Below are 20,630 nucleotides of genomic sequence, written 5' to 3' on the forward strand. Positions count from 1 at the left end.
TTCTGCCTGCATGTGGGTGACAGATGTGATGATAGTTTCCCCAGTGCTCTCTTAAATAATTAAGAGCACACTGGTGAGGTAGCCTTAGACAGACTGCCTCAAAGCCAGCTGTATAGTCTCAGAGCTGTGTCCGTCGACATGTGCCTCATCTCGTTAGTCTGCTCCAGCTATTACATTCCCTCTTCTCTGGTATTTCAAAAGCTACGTGTAACTTTAAGAAACACCCTTTTAAATAACTTCAGACTCATGGCTTCTGGTCTGACACATCAGCAAGAGAAAAAGCATTAAGATGTGAGGCCACCCAAAGGGCAAGTAGTTTTGAATTCACAAGCCTTGCAGATTCATCTTTCTTACCAAACAAAGGGCATTTGGAACAGTCCCACCCTGATGTTTCATTACTTTGAGTTGCTGGGCTAGGTTTGTAAACAACCTCCTCTTGATGGAAACATCATTTTGTGGCAGCCTACTTCCTTATGTGTTCAGTAGCTTCCTAGTCTGGAACAGCTGTTAATTCTTACCAATCTCTAAAGTGAGAAAAGTTACATGCAGAAGAGGTGATTCCTTGCAAATCAACTGCCATTTTGTTTTTCAGATTTTGGCTTTTTCTGGTGGGGCTGTTCAAAGTTTTTTTTTTCCCTCCAGACAGTGGGAGGAATTATGTCAATAAATTAAATAAACAGCAGGCTATTTTGCAAGAGGCTAATTTGCACAAAAATTACTTCTTAAAAATGAGACTTTGAGTTCTTGCTTATCAAAGGGCAAGGTAAGATTTATTCCCACTTCTGAGGGTCCGTGAACCCTGATCATTCTGTGCCTACACCATAATGGTTAACACACAGCTGTCATTAGTTCTAGTGATACAGGCTCAGTCTGTGACCTTTGTTTTGTAAGGCATCAACAATAGCACAGCTGCCCCTGCATAGTTGAGATCTCAAACCTGCAATTTGGCAAGAGGAACAGAACAAATTGGATAAATATACATAAACACATTGTGAAGGAAGGGAAAACAGAACAGAATGAACCAGAGCATCATCCTACAACTTGTTTGATAGGGATGATTTAAGTAGGCATATGGTATAGTTAGATGTGCTTTCAAAAACATTGGCCCAATTCTTCAAGCAAATATGAAATAACTATCTAAATAGAAAGAGAGCTGATACAGTACCATTAGTTCTCTCAAAGGAGGCATATGAAAGCCTTTAGAAATGTGTGCGAGTGGGGGCTGGGTGTGAATGATAAGCAGATTTACGTTCCCCCACGAAAAGTGTCATTAACTTATTGTTAAGATTACACAGTTGTACTTCCTTCTCACTCTGCAGGCATTAAAAAACCAAGCAGGCAGTAAGCTAATATTTAGACCTAACCCAGCACCAATTTTCACATCTTATTAGCTCACTGTTGGCATAACAGACCACCGCAGCCACTGTAATACCTCTCATGCACGCCATTTCCATCCAGTCGTCACACAGCCTACAATGCGCATCTTTACGAACTGAAAATCAGTGCTGTGCTCATCCTACATTGCGACCTTTCAATGCTGTGTTATTTTGTAGCTCAATAACAATCTTAAGTTAAAATTAGCCTTTGTCTTTCTGCATTCCTTTTAGCAGATAGAAAGAAAATACAAAGTAGATAAGCTAAGAAATTCCAAATGTGTTATTACAAAATAAGTCTAAACATATATTTAAATGATGCTCTTCACAAGTCACACCAGGTTTATCTCCCACATAAGCTGCATGCAAACACTCAAATACATAAAACCATGTGATTTTCAGAGCATGTAGATGAACATGCAACATGACCTGTTAATTCAAGCCAGTCCGTAACTTCTTCGAGTTCATTACTTTGAGGAGAGGGTTCTTTTGTCTGCCTTAAGGAGTACTGAGAGAAGTTGTGTGTAACTCAAAGGAGTTTTCTTGAGACATGGAAGTGAGTAGCAGAAAACCAGAAGGAGAATATAACTATTGCTTTTCTATGGCTGGAATTATTATTTTTTTTTTTTTTCACTTTTTCCTCCTTGGCTGAGAAAGGTAAAATTTTTGAAAACATGTTGCAAGTGCAGAGAAGAAGCACCAAAGAAGGGAGGTTGTATGCAAGCTGCAGATTTGACTTGTGTATCTTTCAGACTACTTTAAGAAAGCATTAAGTATTTTACAGGATACACTGAGCATTTTCTGTTCTCTTTCCAACTAAGAAATTACATTTTTACCTTCTTTTTGGGGTGCTGTTAACTAGTCTTATCAGAACCCTTGTGATAGTTAAAGCAAGAGATTAATTTGGCCACAAAATGAATTGCTCGTTAATGGAAGGGACAACTTCTGTGATGATTACTTAGCCACATAGAAGCTAGGCAATTTGTTTAAACATTCAATTCTGGGTTTAAGGATCCATTTTCAAAGTCTTTTCCTCAGTCTATAAACTACATTACGACCACACATTGTTTGAAGAACACCTTGTCCAGGGAAAAGGGGATCAATTACATTTAGGATTCAATAGGATTTCCCAGTTACAGGTAGCTTGTTCAGTAAGAAAACTCATACTCCAGATAATACTAGTCATTACCATAAAGAGACAAAAACACAACAACCCCACATGACTAGTTACCCTCTCAGTAACCAGTTGTACCTTAAGAAGTGCACGATGAAGGAGAACAAGCCATCCGCTCTTGCAAAAGGAGGTACCAGCTACGAGAACAAACCCTGGGCTTCTGTTGGTTGTTCAGCCTTCCTGAAGGCTTTTTGCCTTTCCAGCACACAGCAGCTGAGCAGTTCCCCAACACCGTAGACACAACTACTGCCAAGGCAAAGAAGGAAAAAAAAAAAAACCAAACCAGGAAGTGAGGTATGCTTGCCCCCTTTTGAGTTCCTGCTGCCTTGTCAGCCATGTGACTTCCTTGTGCTCACGTTGTTTTCACCTGTTGTTCGCATTCCAGAGCCTCTGTGCTCAGGTGATTGGATTACTCCTCCATCATAGATGTACTCATGGCTAATTAGGCCCATTGATTTGATATTAACATTATGCTTCAGTGTAAATGGCTGTTCTTCTCCAGTAGCACTGGGTAAGGAGCGTTGACGTGACTCAGATCCTTTCCCACCAGGACTAATTCCTTCCTTTGCCAAGTCTCCAAGACCGAGCGTTTATTTTCAGCACCAGCATATAAACTTTTTTATTCCTATGTTAGCATTTTGTGCCAATAAAAAAGAGTATGATTGATTACCAATCATGTGTTACTCACATGGCACAGTGGCCCCCCCACCCCTCAAAATAGCTAGAGAAATAACCTCAGGTAGGGGAAATCCAGAAATATGGCTAGATTAGGCTTAATGTATTCTATAAATATTAACTTCTGAAAATATTTTAGAAATACATTTAGTCTGACACAATTAGATTATAATGGGAACTATTCACAGCTGGAAACATCCTCAATGAATTGTATAGGCTAACTGGCTCCTAAGACATATGGATCTGATGTTAAGATCAGTAGTAATTTCTAATGCAGTCCTTCACGTTCCTCAATAGGGCACACAGTGTTCCCAGAGCATTAAGAAAAAGTGCGTGAGCAGAACTAAGTGCTTAATATTATGCAGTGGACATAGTATCCTGAGCTGAATTAATAGACTAATTTAACAGAATAATGACATTTCATACCCTGTTACTGCAGGTTCCCATGATTCCATGAGACCCGTGCTAATTCATTGCTGGCTTCCAGTTCTTTCAAATTCACTAGCACGTCCCAGCAGCAAAATACTTCTTTAGTATCTCTGAGCTTCTGTGCATTTCCCATGGAGGGCCAAACCCAAATATTGACAATTCTGCTGAGAAAGCTAGATAGTTCTGCAGTAACGAGGGGATCCTAAGAGAACTGTAATTTGACTTTATGTCACTGCTAAGCTACACCACGAAAGGGGGTGGGTGGCCGCGAAGAGTTTGTACCAATTCTTTACCAAAACCCCATAATGATTTGCGTAGCCTGCAGGTCTTGCTATCCTCAAGAAAATAATTAAATATCCTTTTTATGCCTGTGTGGTTGGTGGGAGGAAAACAACTCTGACCATTTAGCATAACTGTGGTTATTAACGGTCCCCAGTGCAATTCCCATCGACTCGGGTTAACTGTTTCCTACGCCTCCCATGCATAGCTGACACTTGGCACAGCGGAACTGCACTGAATGTTGGGCAGGCAGGGTTTGTAGCCCTGCTCCAAAGGAACTTGCAGCATCCTTCTGCAACTGGGACTTTTGGTCTAGGAAGAGCAACAAAACCAGAAGCATGGACTTGAAATACCTTCCTCCGTGGCTTTGCATTGCCTCCTCCTGCTGCAGCGATGTGTCCCTAGACGCAGAGAGTCACCTTTGTGTCCTGGAGTGTTAACTGAGAACAGGGGAAAGGATACTCTGTGCTTTGGTTGGTGAGAATGTGTACATAAATATTAGTTGTTTCATCAGCAGATAATGGCCAATGATTTCAAACTCGAGCTGGTCAAATGAAACTCCTGTGTCCATACAGTGAGATTGGAGGTGACCCCACTGAGATAACACCAATTATCGCTGGTGTCCTACAGCAGCCTCCCCTACCCTATAGTTGAGGATTAGTTGTCTCCCTGTGTATGCCACTACCCCTGCTTATCAACCTCCTGGCAGAAAATGAGGGATGCCATGACAGAGGCTGCCTCACCTGCCACTAAAAATTTCAGTCTGCCTCCCAAGGTGAGGTCAGTATTGTTTGGCAATGAAGCTTTTCCTTCAATCTCTAAAACACGAAGTACTTGCACTGAATGACACCTTGTATTTGCTCCAGCTGTGAACAGCAGTAAATATTCCTGTGTTAAAAACCTGAATGTGCCACAGTCAGTCACAGTGCGTTCCAGCTTCTCCATCCTTCGGGTGACCATCAAAATAAAGCATGGTCCTGGTGGCATGCCTTTGTGCTGCCAGGCTGCGGTGTAGGGTGTGGCAAATGACACGGGGGTAAAGCGATAGGCATGCAAGAAATTATACTTAAATTGGTAGTTCCACCAAACCCTTCTTCCAGTGTGTGATTGCTGTATACGTGTATGATATATATATATGTATGCAAGAACACACACAGATGCATATGTATGTATATTTAGAACACACACACACACACACACACACTTACTACTGGCTTACCAATAATATCTGTGTAATAAAGTTATATATTAATTCAGGGAGGTAGGTTTTTTAAGGGAAAGCACCCCTTTAAATACATAGATCTATTTTTTTCCTTCCCACTGTGTACAGCATTTTAGCTATTTTAATGCTGGCACTTGATTCTAAAATACCTTTGTCACCATAATTTTAATAACTTTTTGAGCAGTTGCCAGTTTAATTTTCAATGTGTGAAAATCAGAGGTAAATTATTTATTACTTCCAGCAAATGTCTTTCACAATTTTATTTAATTTTTTCATCTTTTTAATGGGTCATAAAATGGCAGTCTTTTATTGGATACTCATAAAGTAAGGAGCAAATGAATACTTTGCAAATAGGTTACTGCGGGATTGAAATGTCGGCTGTATTTCACAGGGTATGAAATTCTTCAGACTGGCGCTGTAGTGGCATACGACAGTGGGCCATGTTCCTCTTCTGTAACAATAAAACAGCAGTGAATATAAAGGAAGGAAAGATTTGCAGTTGTTGGGTTTTCTCAAGTTACATTTTTTGGTAAATTATTTATTAGAACGGCCAGCGGGCCATGACTGATGCACTTTAAGGTTGCAAGAGTCTTGTGGTTAACGTTGGTCATAAATAAGAACATTTCTTTAGAAGCCCTTTTCACACTAAGTTTTCCAGGATTGATTCCCATCCAAAAAGTGATACTTCACAGACAAAATACAGGAAAATACCTACCACGTTGAGCAAGGGCTATGAACTGTAAATAAACCAACAGTTTTTCCTATTACAATGAAATAGTTTTAAAAGTCTGGACCACTGGAAGAGGGTACGTTAGACCTGTGGTTATATAAAAAGCAATAGAGTTTGTGACTGTCCACACAACGTGCTAATTACCCATGCCTACCGGCTCAGGCTTGGCATGTCTTTGCACTTTACTCAGGTGCTGTGTCAGAAGCGATCAGAAGACAGGAATGAGCATCCTGGCTAACAACCTTAAAAAGATACTAGATTTGAGCACCGTTGCATGTTTGAGGAACAGTGCGCAGGGCTGCACTTGCCTTTCTCTGGAGCTTGTTCCTGCAGCTGTGTTCTTCAAGCTCGATGAAGAGAAGCTGGTTGACTCCTTGGGCCTAACTGCAAGGAGGCCCGTGTGCTTATGCACAGCATGAGCGGGTCTCCATCATTAGAACCTCTGACTGATTGTTACCCTCAGGGCCTGCTTCCCCTTCCCATCTGCACAGATGTAAAATCCACACGGAGACCCACGCAGAATGTGTCATGCAGCAGAGGTGAGGTTTTAGCTGGGCGACATCAATATTTACACTTCCTGACTCTTTGTGGGTTTTATTCAGGGTTGAGCTGAGCAGGTGCTCTGTTCTGCAGCAGCTCTTAAGAGCTCAACACTCGCTTTTGTTCTGTGCTGGTACGAAACTAGTACCAATCTGAAGTTTCCTTGCCAAAACAGGGTTGTGTAAAAAGGTCAGTGTTACTTCAGGGACAGTCTGCACTCACATGCATAGCTGTGCTGTTTGGGAGTGACCAGATTCACAGTGAATTGAGCACAGTGAGGGTTCAAACACGGGCCTCGCACAGCAGCACCGTCTTTCTTTTGGGGCTGGGGTTGACACTGAACCCTCTCTTCTCTTGTCTCGCTCTCTCTGCATACCTCATCAGAAGGAGAGGCAATTTTCTTTGAGTCTTTGGAAAGCAATTGAGGCACTATGGGCATAGTCATGTAAATAAGTGCTGGGAGAATTGGTCGTACAGGCTTACAAACACAGGCATTTAGTGCCTGTGGAGACATTTTTGAGGTGTGTCTGATCGCCTTAGCCAGGGATGCTCAACGTATATGGTCTTAAGACCAGCTGACCAAAATTTGTGCTGCTCCTTCCCTCATGAGCTAAGGCTGTCTTGAGAGAAATCACTGCAGTCTCATAACCCTTTAAATTGTATTCCTCCAGTCTACAGGAAAAACTATCAGCAGAGGCCCAAAGGTTTAGAAATATTACCTGGTGACATAGGCTGATTCAGCTCTTAGCCGATTTGAGCTTTATTGAAGGAACCTGACACTCAGCAAAATACTGACAATCACCAGTGGGAAATGAAGGTGCCTGAAAAATAGAATCACTGCTGAATGTTATTTTATTTTCAAAATATTTGCAGTTTATGCAGGGTGCTGAGCTAAAAGCCTCGCACATGTGGACAGTTACTAGCAAACAGTAGATGTGTTCATGTATACATCTTTCTCTTGGATGTTTGTCGCTGCCTGAATAGAAGAAACGGGCACCTAGTTTTTGGCATGCCAAATTTGAAGGGGTAGTGCTTACACGAATCAGAAGTATTCACAGCCCATCAAACAGGTGGATGCTAAAGAAATGAAAAAAACCCTGCATCTCTTATACCCTACAGACATGACAATTTCAGGAAAGAAGTGATTTTGTATGTTGACAGGTTCATCCTTTTGAAGATGAGATAATTATCTGTACGAGTTCACTCTGTGGCTTCTAGAACTGAGCGAGTATGATCAACTCCTATGAAGAATCGCAAATGGCTCATCCCTGCAGCTGCGTATCAGGATGGAAGTTGATAGGGACACTGGTTGTTCCCACTGTGTTGTAGCTGTGCTGATAGCTGATGTGTTCAGTGAGCCTGTTGCTTGGGATCTTTGTCAGACCGTCTGACAGCTAAAGGTTGGGGCAATGCAAAGCTCGACAGTAGCGAGGTGGCGTACAGCACCAGCGACTCGAAACCTGCTCTCACCGCAGTCGGTGGGAGTCGGTGACCTCTGGGCGCAGTTCTCTAGACACGCGTGTTAGCGGTGCTCTTTTCTGGGGCCTTGTGTGGCTGGAACGGTGTACAGAGACATTGCTGTGAATGGGGATGCAATCTGTAGACGTCGCTAGGAGCAGAGTTCCATCCCAGAGGGTGACAGGAGCTTGCTCAGTGGCACTGCCTAAAAATATGGGTAAGCTCCCCATTGTAGTAACTGTCTGCAGTAACTGCGCTCAGCAGACTCTGTGGTATGTTTCTGTTGCATTAATGGCAAGTTTCTTCCTGGGCATTTTTGCTGGACTGAGATTTTTGCGCCACTTTGGAGGATCGGTTTCCACCAACCCACACACTCTAATAGGAATTGTTTACTTGTCATTTACCCAGTGCCTGAGTGTGGCTGTGTTTGAAGTTAAGAGAGAGAGCCGGGGTTATGTCTCAGTGACTCTGCCCGCTCAGCACACCACCCCTCGGAACTTGGGCAAGGTGTGTAAGAGAACAGATTGCAGACATCCCTACTCGCTGTTTTTCTCCTAAATCCCACGTAAAGTATCTAGATAAGTGAACGGAGCCAGAGCACAGCTCTTGGGCCTGTACAGCACATCAGCCAAGCAAACGCTTGTTGGTGGGGCTGGAATTTAAAGCTGCCTTTTCTAGAAGACAATAGTGGTAACGTAGCCACTTCTCAATCCATTGGGGAATCCCCGTTGGAGTGGAAATTGTCAGTGGATGTAGAGGCCAGCTCTATGTTGCAAATAGTAAGGTGTAAATATGGGCATTAGAAATCTTAGCTATTATACAAAATTTTTCATGCAACCTAGTAAGCTCATGAAGATGTCAAGATCCACAAGATAACCTGGGCAACAATCCTTTTCTCTAGTATGGGTTAAGATGATGTTCTGGAGTGTTTTGTCCAAATGTCTTTCAGGTTCCTGTTTTGCTCAATTTGCTAACAAAGTCCATCTAAAAAAATAGCTTAATTTCTTAATAGCTAAATTAGACAAACCTCGCATGTTTTGGCTAAGACTCACCCAGCTCACGGTGGTGACCAGCGTAAGTGTGGTAGCTACAGAACACTGCTAGAAAAAGACTAATATAGATGTTCCATACAAAGGCAAGAGAGAACCACCCCTATAAATATAACAAAATAGTACATATCGCAGTAGGAGTATGTAGCTTGCTGCACGACACAGCGAAAGTAGAAGAAAAAAGGGTGACTTTTGCTTCAAGCTTTAATGCGTAAGAGAAACGGAGTGAGAAGTTTAACAGCATTGACTGTTAAGTCCTGAAAGCTGGACTTTTTCTAGGGGAGCCAAGAAAGCCCAACACCTGAGTCACAGGTCCAGGAACTCCTAAGCTACACTCTCTCTCTCATACACTGTGAAACAGTTAGTGTGAAATGCAGTAATAAGTTAGTCCATCCACCTTCAGGAGGAGCCATGACGTGCACCTAGATTTTTGCTGACAAACCGTCAGGGTGCGGGGGAGGAACATCCTGGAGGTTGTGAGTGTAGGAAGCATTGCTGCAAAAGAAGTAATTTGGTTCCGAATGATCTAAGGGATATGCAGAAACCTGCTTTTATGAAGATGTGTATGAAATAATTTCTATTATCGTTTTAGTGGACTTAGCAATTTTTTCTGTAGGCTTTCTTATACAGGAGAACGCCATTAAAGATGAGTGGCAGTTAGAGGTACTGCTAGCGTAGTGTGAACATGCCTCCACAGTACTTTACTTCTCTTCTGAGGTTTCAAATGTATTTTGTTTCCTAGTTACTCAGCTGAAAAACATGCGAGCCCGAGTATATGTCGTTTCAGATAGTGCCTGCTAGTGCTGGCAACGGTAGTCAGCCACTGATGCATCTTCCTTTTCAACCACGTAGATTTGGGACTGGTGGTAGCACGTTGCGCAAATCAACAAACTGCCAGAGGATAAAAAACATTGTGAAATGATGTTAGAAAACATTCCTGACAGACAAGGACACACACGGGTCAGGGGGAAGGAACATGTTGCCCGGCAGCAAAGGGAATGGATTGGATACCACAAAAAACCCACAGGAAACCAAGGACTCATACTCATTTTTTTTTTTAAAAATGAAACGGGGAACAAGTGAGGATCTGAAACTGTTTTGGAAGTCTGACCCCAGTAGCTGGCAGCAACTGTAGTCAGACGTTACTGACCAAATCCACCAGTTTGTGACTAGTGCATAGGCAGAATTATTTTTATCTCAGTGGGAGTTTTGCCCAACCAGAGAGTACAGAAATGGTTCCAACCAAAGACGACACTGCTCAGGAAAACCTAGTGTACTTTGACACAGTTAAAATATGATTAGAAATACAGTCAATGCAGGAGGCATATTAGGATCTAGCTTCTTAAAGAACACGGTATGTTAATTTAAAAATCAAAATTACTTTGTGTACTACGTTTGGATTTAGAGCAGTTGAATGGTTCTTACTTTGCTAGCCAGCTTTGAACCAAGCAATATAATCCTGATTAAGGCATAAGTCGTGGGAAGGCACCCACCATTACTTAGGAAAGTTCAGAAAAAGTAGAAAGGCCAAATAGCTTTTCTGTTCAGGACACATGAGCACAATGAATGCCCTCTCTCGGGCGCAACTTGGTGCAGAGCCTGTGGCGTGTTTCTCTATGTCATGCTTTAAAAACACAAGGCTAATGGGCAAAAATTAAATATTTAAGCGATTCATCTTTCCTCTTTGGGCTTAACTGAAAAGTGGCCATCCAAAAATACTAGTGTGCTGTGGATTCTTCAGCATTTATGGGCTGAATTCGGTTACTCCCTTCCAACTTGAAATATTCTATGATCGTATGATTCAGCTACACCTGTACAGTCATAGTCAATGCTGGGGTACGACCAGGGTGCAAAAGGATGCAAACCCAGCGCACTGGAAGGAGTCACGTTAATGTAACTGGGCTGTAGGTTAGTGCCTTGGACAGAAGCACGCTTCGTGTGGTGCGTTTACGCTGCACAGATCTCCAAAAGGTTTAAGAGTTTAAACACACAAATTTCTTCAGGGACACCTGTCGGGATTTGGGCTGTGTTTCAACAGCACAGCATGTACCTAAGTCCTTCTCTGATCAAGAAAATGCACAGCGTGAAATCCTCTCGCACTGCAGTCAATAGGATTGTTTTGCCAGTCAAACTCGAGCAGAATTGTCACGCTGAAATTTCCCACAGCATTTCTCATTAAAGTGTCAAAGCAAAACATTGAAAATAAAAAAATGATAAAAACCATCACATTAAAAAATTCATCACTAACAAAACTTTTGATACAGTTTGCTTAATTTAGCACATTGGAAGGGAAGTGAATTAATTTTTTATTTTTATCTGTTCTGATTCACTTATTCCAGTAATAATTAGAAGTAAATCAGAGTTAGCCTTTCTGTTAGATCAATTATTCATAACAGAGATTATTTAAAAATTAGTTTAGTGGGAGCAACTTACTTCATTTTTACTAAAACTGAAAAAGAAATTAGGCAAATTAGTTAAAATAGCTTTGAACTCCATATTGACTAAAGCATTTGTGCCAGAATAAAAACCCATGACATATAAGAACGGTATAAATGATTAATCATTTTAGTTCATGGATATCTATATTTTTATTTAATTATCTCTACGCATAATATAAACTGTCTGAATCTTGGGAATCCAAGCCAGAGAAGCTGAAGAGTCTTCTTATGTTTAACATTCACCATGTGTTGTTTTCTTCTAGGGTTAATTTGTAAAATGTAAACCACATACTATTTGTAGGCAGTGTTTATGTACTATTTATAGAAAGTCTTGACCATTTATAATTATCCGACATTTTTATCCGTAATGTCTGCCTATGACTAAAGAGATGGTTATGGAACAGACAAAACAATGTTATTTTTACAGCTGAACTTCAATTTATTTTATGTAAAACTTTTTGGAGTATTTTATGCTACGTGGAACAGAGAAGGGATATTCTCTGCTCAGACAGCTGTCTGTTGGGAAGACTACAGTTCCTTCCAAACAGTAACCAACACAGTACCTGCAGGAGACTGAGTACTGTTCATTTTAAGCAGCATGAATTGAGGAAAAGAAAGCTCAGTCTGAAATGACCAAAAAGTGGTTTCTGAAAGCCACAAGGTTCAACCCTGTAGCAGCTGTCTTGATCACTTAAAAGTCATCAGAGGTTTCTAGCAATAACACAAAGTAATCATGTTAGTTTTGTAGTTTCTGTAAAGTCAATTCTGACGTCTAGTGTGGCTCAGAGGCCCCAACTCCCATTTTGCTCTCTCCAAACACCTTCTATGTTGAACAGAGTCTGTGACTACAAGTGCCTCTGTAGCAAGCATGTGCTTTTACTGACTGCTTTATCACTGCTGGTTTTTTTTTCCTCTTTCTTTCCAGAACTCTGGAAGTTTTGGTGAGTCTGAATGAAGGGCAGTCTTTCATGTCCAGCTCGTTAACAATCACCGCTTCAGAATGTGTAAGTAAATGGTGAACATCAGTCAGTGTAAAATCCTGAAATCCAGTTTCTCTTTTGGCTTTACCACTGCGTGACCCTTCAGCGCAGAGAACCTCAACGCTTGGCAAGTCCCGCTAATGTTTAGAATGCACAAATCCACCTAACTAAAAAATACACCTCTGCAGACACACACAGAATACACATAATGTAATGATATGGGATTTCTTAATATGTAGGTGCGTATATGTATATAGGTCCTAAGTCGCTTTCTCTGTATTTTGAGACACGCTTAGAATCTGTTTTAAAACACCGTTACATGCAACAAAGTTTTCAGCTGTTTTGAATTCTGTGATGACGTGTGTGTGAGGGGTTACAGATGAGATTCTTTTCTGCAGTATATAAGCCAATTTTTTCTGTTATATAAAACGCTTCCCTTTATTTTAGGAAGATCTTTTTTTTTTGCAGGATTCCACATACGTGAAGTATTTCTGTATGTATCATCCAAGACTTACTAGTAACACATGAAAGCCATCTCTTGTGTGGCAGGCTTGGAGATTTACATTTGCTTTCTGACACAGGCTCTCTTACAAGGGTTTCTGCTTTCATTGCTGTTGCGTCTGTTTTGCTAGCTGCTTCAGGCGCTGCTGATCTAGACCATATGCAGAACTATATGTGGAGGGAAAGCCCTGGAATTCTCCTCCTTTCCTGTGCTACCTCAGCTTGCTCTGCCCTGAGATCCAAGCAGTGTCTGTGTGTTCCTTGACTGAGCGGGGCTTCTGTTTTTCTATAGCTTGCAAATTGTGTTTTGCTAAATATATTACAACAGATTACTTTAGCACAGCATGCAGCTGTGGCTTTCAAAATATTGGGAAGCTTCCATGCCATTGGAGATTTGCTCACTAGAAATGCAATCATATCGTGAGAGCCAGGTGTGACTCAGTCACCTGGGGTCCTACTCCAGCACAGTTCCACGGAGCAGGATTGGTGGAAGCAGGCTGAAACTGAGCAGGCAGAACCTTAGGACTTCTGCCTGGGGAGGGAAGGTGGTTGTCATCCTACGGGAGGATACTGACGCTACGTAACTTTAGATACCCAACTTTGGCGCCTGAATAAGGAGAGTAGGCTCTCAACTCTTGTTAATTAGGGGAGATAGTCTTTGTCAAAGCACAGGCTGGAGTACCTAACTTAAGCCTAGGGTTGAGGTAGTGTGAACATCCTGCTATGTTTTTATCATGGGCTTATAGAATAGAGTTAAAAATAGCTTCTAGGATAAACCAAATATTTGTGCAGTCAGTGACTTTTCTGACATAATATATAAAATTTCCAATCTCACACCTCTGCTCTCCATTAATTCCTCCTGTCTTCTGTATTGCATAGGCAGGACAGATAACATTTTTGCAGTTAGACGCAAGTCCATGATGTAGGGATGCAGGTTTTCACAATGTGCTGTGTGCAGATACTGTGTTTCTTTAAATTTGTCTAATTTAAAGTGTGATGTTAGTGCAGCTTTCCTGTCAGGTATAGAAGCATGCAGAACAGTACCTTCTGCTCATCAGCGTGTATTTTTCCAGTGGTATTTTTGTCGCTCATAGGTTATTAACCTAAAAGAGAAAAAAAATTACATTTTATTTATTTGAAAACCAAATACTTCGGTAACTGTAGAAATCAGAGTCATCTCAGTTCAGCCCTTCAGTTTCAGGAAGAAAGCCTGAATGAATCGACAGCTGAAGGTACACACACTACCCAAATCACATTTCTCTGTTTAAGGGCCTCTGTCATTCGGAAGCATTTCAATCTTGCACCAAAGCATACTGAAGCAGCCTCTCGGCATGATAATGCAGGGACAGGACAGGAGGATGCTGGAGACTAACAGTAGGCTGCTTTTCTCTTTTTTGTAGTCCTTTCAGAGAAAGCAGCACATGTTAAGTCTGTCCCCAAGCCCCCTTAAAGATCGCTGAGATTGAACTGATAGGTAAAAATAAAGCATTGATGCAAAGCAGGTCATACCAGCTGGGTATGGCTGTCTTTCCTCTGCTGTACTCTAGCAGTGCTTCTCTGTGGTCAAAAGTTTTGACTAACAAGAAGCAGAATGAGTACAGATGTGCGTTGATGGTAAAAACTGCCATGCCTCTGATCATCGGGTTGTTTTTTTTTTCCCCTTTCATACATGTTGCAGCAAAGACAGCTCCATACAAGGAGAACTGCTGTTTCCATAGTAGCAGATGGGCAACGGCAAGAAATGGGTCACTGCTAGAATTGTTCCACTAATTCGGATAGCTGAGCAGCTGATGGCTAGTTGGTAGATAAGAGTTACAAGTTATAGCCTCCCCTACCAAACACACATTGCTGCAGCGAAAACAAACAAACAAAATGTTGCATGTAGGCACCAAGGCACGCATCTTACCTGTTTCTCACAAAGCATATGCCTCACTGCACCTACAGGTACTTGGCGCACAGCTCTGTTTCAGCTTCCATTTGCAATGGTGTATCTCCAGTACAACTTTTCTCACTTTGGCAGAATTACTCACGCTGTTCTCCAGCCTTAGTGATTCCCGGGGTGTCCCTCCTTTCCTTTTCCCCAGCTGAAGCCTGATTAACGTCTATTTTCATACGGTCACTGCTGCATTTTTCTCATTGTTCTAAACCAGCACAGCAGCACCGAACACCAAGTGTAAGAACGAAAGCACCTACAGGATGTAGGTTTGAGGCGGTGGGAGATGGGCTGCTCACTTCTTTGTTAAAAGCAGTACTGCTGGAAGCAGTAACGCTTGTTCAGAATTTCTTAGGATGTTGGCTTCAGGTTCAAATAGCACTGCTACGAGGATTTCGTGTGCTATAGTCTGTACAGTGAATGCCCAGATGTGCAGGAGATAAGCATAACAGCTCTATATGCGTAGATTTAGTAGAGATTCCTTAAAATTCCCCGCCCGCACCAATCCTTACAGACCTGTGTCCTCATGGGCAAAGAAGGGCACCTCTCATCCACAGGCTTAGAAAAAGACCTTCCCTGTTTGTGCCCAACAGCTCTTTTTTTAGCTGTCAAGGCAGTCTTTCTTTTCTTCAAGTCGGGCCTCATTCTTACCTCAAGGATATCAGTTTTACGTCCAGATGAATCCACTGACGTCAGCAGAAGTAATCCTGGCTTGCGCTGGGGCAAACTGGGCCTGTTACCCATGACTGAATGACTTAATTTGAACTGAGGTTTACAGGTAGGCAGAAAAAAGTAGTTTTCAAAGTTTTGTCATTTTCAGTGTAAAACGTCCCTCAGTACCGCTGTGCCAGCACGCTGTTTTCAATCCCTTAGGACACCTGAGACTTGCAGGCCCCAGAGCACATAGGGAAAGAGAAACAAAAATAGCACCTTACCACCTCCTCCCTCTTTTTCGTGTTGATACGTCATGTGTTGTGATACACAGCTCCTGTTGAAGCATCCTGGCTTACATAGCTCGCGGATCTGAGGAGACTTACGACGGAGGGTGTCACTGGACTTGTGCCAAATATGGATTTGGCTAAGACCCCCTTCTTGTTCCTTTGTGAGGAAATTCTCCGTTGGCAAGAAGAGGATCCAACGAGTGGGAACGATTTGTTTGGGATTTGAATCAGTCAGTAGGAAGCTGTTTTGGGGTGAGTGGGAAAATCAGGCAGCAGTTATTTGCAACATCCACTGACACTGTCTTTCTACTTTCTTCACAGTCTAGTGGAGTAGCAGCGCTTATTGCTGTTCTTGTGCTGCTACTGTTAGTGGCACTTGGCCTGCTCTGGTGGTTCTGGCCCCTCTGCTGCAAAGTGGTGAGTACAGACTACTAGAAATAGTCACTGGATGATAATGATGATGATAACTCACACCATGTTGGGAAACACAGATTCCGTAGGAAATCAGTTTAGTAATAGGAGAGCTACATGTAACAGAAGCCACCTGCTGAGGGAGTTTTCTTTCATTAGTGATATGCCATAAATGGAAGAAGGGGCCAGCTTCAACCCTGTGGACTGCACTCTTAGCAGTGCTTCGGGCTTTCTGAGACCCGCACACACGTGAACCAGCATCGGCGTGCTGGTGTGCTGCTCGCTGGCTTTCTACTGAACAACCGCATGTGTTATATTTCTGTGAAATCTTCGTTAAAAGCCTTTTCTTTATTACTTGAAAGTTGCTGGCCGTAATGGTATGCAGATGTTATCCTGAAATCAAGGACCATTTAAAAAGTATCATCACTAAAATTGGTATTTGTACTCCATTATGGGCTCTCAAGTTGCAAATCCCTTATTGCCTTAATAATTCCTTGCACACATTGCATCTCTTTTCATCTGAGTGCACTCTTTAGCCTTCTAGAAGCAGCCAGCAATGCTGTTTCACTAACTCTCCTTCCATCTCCTTGCACGCTGGAGTTTTTACATTGGTGAAGTTTATTATTAATGCAGTTCAACGACAGTGCTGAGGACTTGGGCAGTGGAGTTTGCTTCCAGGCTGTTACTTTATTCCTTGTCTTGTGTCGGGCTTGTGGAACCCAGGGCAGCAGAGGAACTGGCCTTGCCGCCTGACCATGCCGAGGCCCACGCAATCTAGAGCTTCAGTGTAGTCCGTCAGGCCTGAGGCTTCCCTGGGGCAAGAAGTCCTCATCCCCCATCTGCATCCTCCTGGTTTCTGAGGCAAGAACCGTGAGCTCTTCTCTGATAAAAAAACTCTCTTCTGCCTCATCCTCCACAGTAGAGTCCCATTAGAAGTGCAGGCAGCTTGTCTGTTATTTGTTCTACCTCAACTTTATCATGAGCCTTCCTGTGGAAAAGGAAAATTTGAAATCAGTAAGAAGAAAGCTTCCTGTTTTCTGGTTTGAAAATAATTGGCTAACACTGATTCATAGATCATCTTCACACTTGTTAGTTTCTACCCTTTCTGTCTGTAGAAAGCGGGCTACAGCTAGGCGTTTCACGTAGATCTGTCATCTGGGCCAGGGTGAGAGTGGGATGGAGGACATGAAGGAAATAATATTACAGCAGACTTATGCTGGGAGAAAAGCAAACATTCTGTGTTTGAAAATCTAGTTATTTTAAAAATACACATGTAAAATACAATTCAAATCCTTAAGTGAAGCCAAGTGCCTCCCATCAGCTAGAGAGATACTTTGGAGTGAACTGTTTCACTACTCGGTGCAGTTGTTGAGAGGGATCATCACAGCCTTTCTCAAAAGCTGCTTTTCTGAAAGCAGCTGCTTTTCTTTTGTCCTTTTCCCGACTTCTTAAGTTCCCCACCCCGCCCCCCCCCAAGACAAACACAATTCCTTTTGAGTTGACTGATTCCTTTAGTTTGTCAGAGCTCTCAGAATGACTTACCTCACTAAAACTCTTGTTTTTTGTCACTAGCTGAATATGACCGTCAGAACATAATACACACATCTTTGATTTATGGTGGCCCAGAATCAGTCTTTTACAGTTGGAAGTCTGATCAATCGCATCATATTCAGTTGCACGTGCAGTTTTAATCGTTTGCCAAGTGGATGGGTTTTTTTTTCAGCATCAGGTTTACACAATGTCCAACCTAGTGAAAAAAATAAAAATACTCTCCACATTGGTCAGCATTCAGAAGTCAGTGCTCGCCAGCGGTCAGTTTCCATGATATTGTAAGACTTCACATACTGTGCATTTTCCTTTCATTACAGTAAAGAGTGATGGCAGTATCTCCATGCCTTGAGAGCAGGAAGTCTCTTTCCAGTAATGACTCTGTAATGACAATCAGTAAAGTGCTTTCTGGATTTTTTTATGTCAAAGTCCTGCATTAAAAAAAAGGCAAATGTACAGTTCTATAGTATTAATTTCCAGCCCTTTTGGTAGCTATACCAGTATAATACACTAAAATATTAGCTGTGCCAGCCTATGCCTGTTTTAAGTGACAGGAGATCAGTTTACATTACAGGTGGACACTAACACATCACGCAGACCTGTGGAGGGATACCTAAGCTAGGACCCAATTAACCAAAACAGATGCCGTTATAACAAACTACAGAGCAAAGACACTGCCTTGGGTACCGAAGACGCACCCCGGCATTAAGGCAGGGTTCTGTCTGTGCTGATCTCCTCTGTGGCGCTACATCTCCACAAAGAGCTGCACTGAGCTGTGGGAAAACGTCCCTCGGTTCTGATTCACCTTGTGCTTAAGCCTGTGCCTCCCTGATGTTTACTTTAAGGAATAGTAACTTACCCTGAGCATCTTTTCTGGACGAGGTGGTACAGGAGTAGTTGGTAATTTGGTACAGGAGTAGCTGGCTATTTCTAGGGAAGTCCTGAGCTGTAGATTGATAGGTTATTACTGAGAAGCAGCCTGACTCCTTGTGGGAGCAATAAAACCACAGCACTTTAAGTGTTAGTGCCCTCTGTTGCTTCCTGTCACCTCCCATGGATATGATTTGTTTCTTTAAGAAAAAGAGGTAACTTTAGGACTCATTGCTACAACAATACTGAGTTCCAAAACCTCATACTGTTGCACCGAACCTATTACCAAAAACTGAGTCTTCCTTTTTTTTTTTTGCTTCCATATCCATTTCCTCAGATCATTATACTGTGCCTCCATTCTTTTGCCTCTCTCCTGCACCCGAGGTTCTCACGTTACATGTTACTGTCATTTCTGGCTATGTAGTTTTGGGCTTTGGTGCCAGTGTTCCTGGCAAGAGAGGCAGCATACTAGGGCCGGGCAGGAGCTCCTCTTCCTGTCCTCCGAGCCCGCTTCCCTAGCGGAGTGGGGCATCTGGTTTCATGGGACAAAGAACAGGAGCAAGGAATAAAGCAGCAGCCCTCAAACCTTGTAAGCAGCCCACGCTTCAGACCCAGATGGAAGAGAAAGAGGCAAAAGGTGTTGGGGACAGCACAGAATGAGCATCCGGAGCCACACGAGTATGTCATCCCTACCACCTGCAGGCAGCGTGGTGAGCTTCAGGTGCTTTGGGCACTCTCCTTCATCCTTGCTAGGAGTCAGTCTCGACAGCGTTCCTTGCTGTGAGGTCCACGTACACTGCCAGGTTGGGGTAGGGGGACTCCTTTTTCTTTTTCTTCCCGCCCCCCCCCCCCCGGCAGTTCACTGTTGACAGTTCTTTCACTCTTCCCTCAATATCAGAACATATGATCACATCAAGCTGGCTTCAGGCTCTGGTGCTGACATTTCCTAATGCCCACATCACGCGAACATTTGAAAAGTGTTAATGAGCAGATCAAAGGGACTGTTGCCTGAAGCAACTAACTTTTTTTCCTTCTTTTTTTTTTTTTTTTTTAAGATATCGGCTCTCCTCCAAACTCAAGGCTTCATTCTTTGCAGCTAAATAAACGGGATGCAGCCTTGCCTGGTGATGATGATAATAAACCAAACCAAAATTAGGAAGTAATCCACCTCGACATGGGGTTAATAAGACAGCAGCATTATTCAGTCTTCCGTAGTTAAACAACCTCAGTCAAGTTCAGGAAAAATCTATTTGCAATATTATGATCTCCAGTATGTGCAGTTTCATGTTACCTTCGCACTGTTTCCTGCCAAAGCCGCATGGGTTCCTCGGCTTTCTCTTTTTAAAAAAAGGCGTTCTACCGATTTCACTTGAAACATCACACAAGACTGAAAATAATCTTTGTGCGTCCGCGTGTGTGAGGGAGAGCGAGCGCATGAGTGTGTGAGGAGCCTGTGGAAACATAAGGATGCAGGCATTTACATTCCACTTCTGTCAGCAGGGGTGAGTATCTGCTCCTCAAAGCAGATTATTTTCTCACACCACTGTCACATTTGAAACAAGTTTCATTTTCTGAAGCTATTAGAAATAGCAGCTAATTAATGTATTGGTTAGCTTCAGATCAAATCTACCCTATAACTTGAGGGAGTTTAGCAGCTGGCATAGGATTAGAACCTTTGCTCAGGGAGTCAAATAAAAACTGTCACTGACTCGTGACTTTTGAAGCCCAGTGAGGTCCAACAAATAGAGCTTTTCTTCATTCAGTGGGGTAGAAATTTTGACTCTGTAAGTATCAGTAGGCACAGGGCCCAAGTGAACTTTAGCAGGCATCACAAAGAAGTTTCCTATGCAAAGTTGTTGTTGCTCGGGAGAGAATGCAAGACATAAGAATTGTAGCACTCTAGAAAGTTGAGTGATAATACCATTTAATATGTATTTATATAAATCGACAACCTAGCTAGGCCTTTCCGCCCCATACAGCTTGCAGTCTTGGCAGTGAAATATATTTTTCTGAGATAATCGTCAGAGACAGGCAAAAGGGAAATAAGAATGGGAATTAAGTAAGATAAGGTGACCCTTA

The 20,630-nt window shown here is 42.4% G+C and overlaps 1 protein-coding gene across 2 annotated transcripts in view; it reads left to right on the forward strand.

Annotated features, from left to right (window-relative positions):
- Positions 1-20,630, forward strand: part of ANTXR2 (ANTXR cell adhesion molecule 2) — a 118,074-nt gene that overhangs the window by 43,906 nt on the left and 53,538 nt on the right. The window contains exons 11-12 of one of the 2 annotated variants that reach the window (XM_075089914.1): positions 12,293-12,371; positions 16,044-16,139. In XM_075089914.1, the coding sequence (XP_074946015.1) occupies positions 12,293-12,371; positions 16,044-16,139 (175 nt within the window). The remainder of the gene's footprint in view (positions 1-12,292; positions 12,372-16,043; positions 16,140-20,630) is intronic. The other variant, XM_075089915.1, reaches the window with a different exon arrangement.

Source organism: Phalacrocorax aristotelis, chromosome 4 (genome assembly GCF_949628215.1).
Source record: "Phalacrocorax aristotelis chromosome 4, bGulAri2.1, whole genome shotgun sequence".
NCBI lineage: Eukaryota > Metazoa > Chordata > Aves > Suliformes > Phalacrocoracidae > Phalacrocorax > Phalacrocorax aristotelis.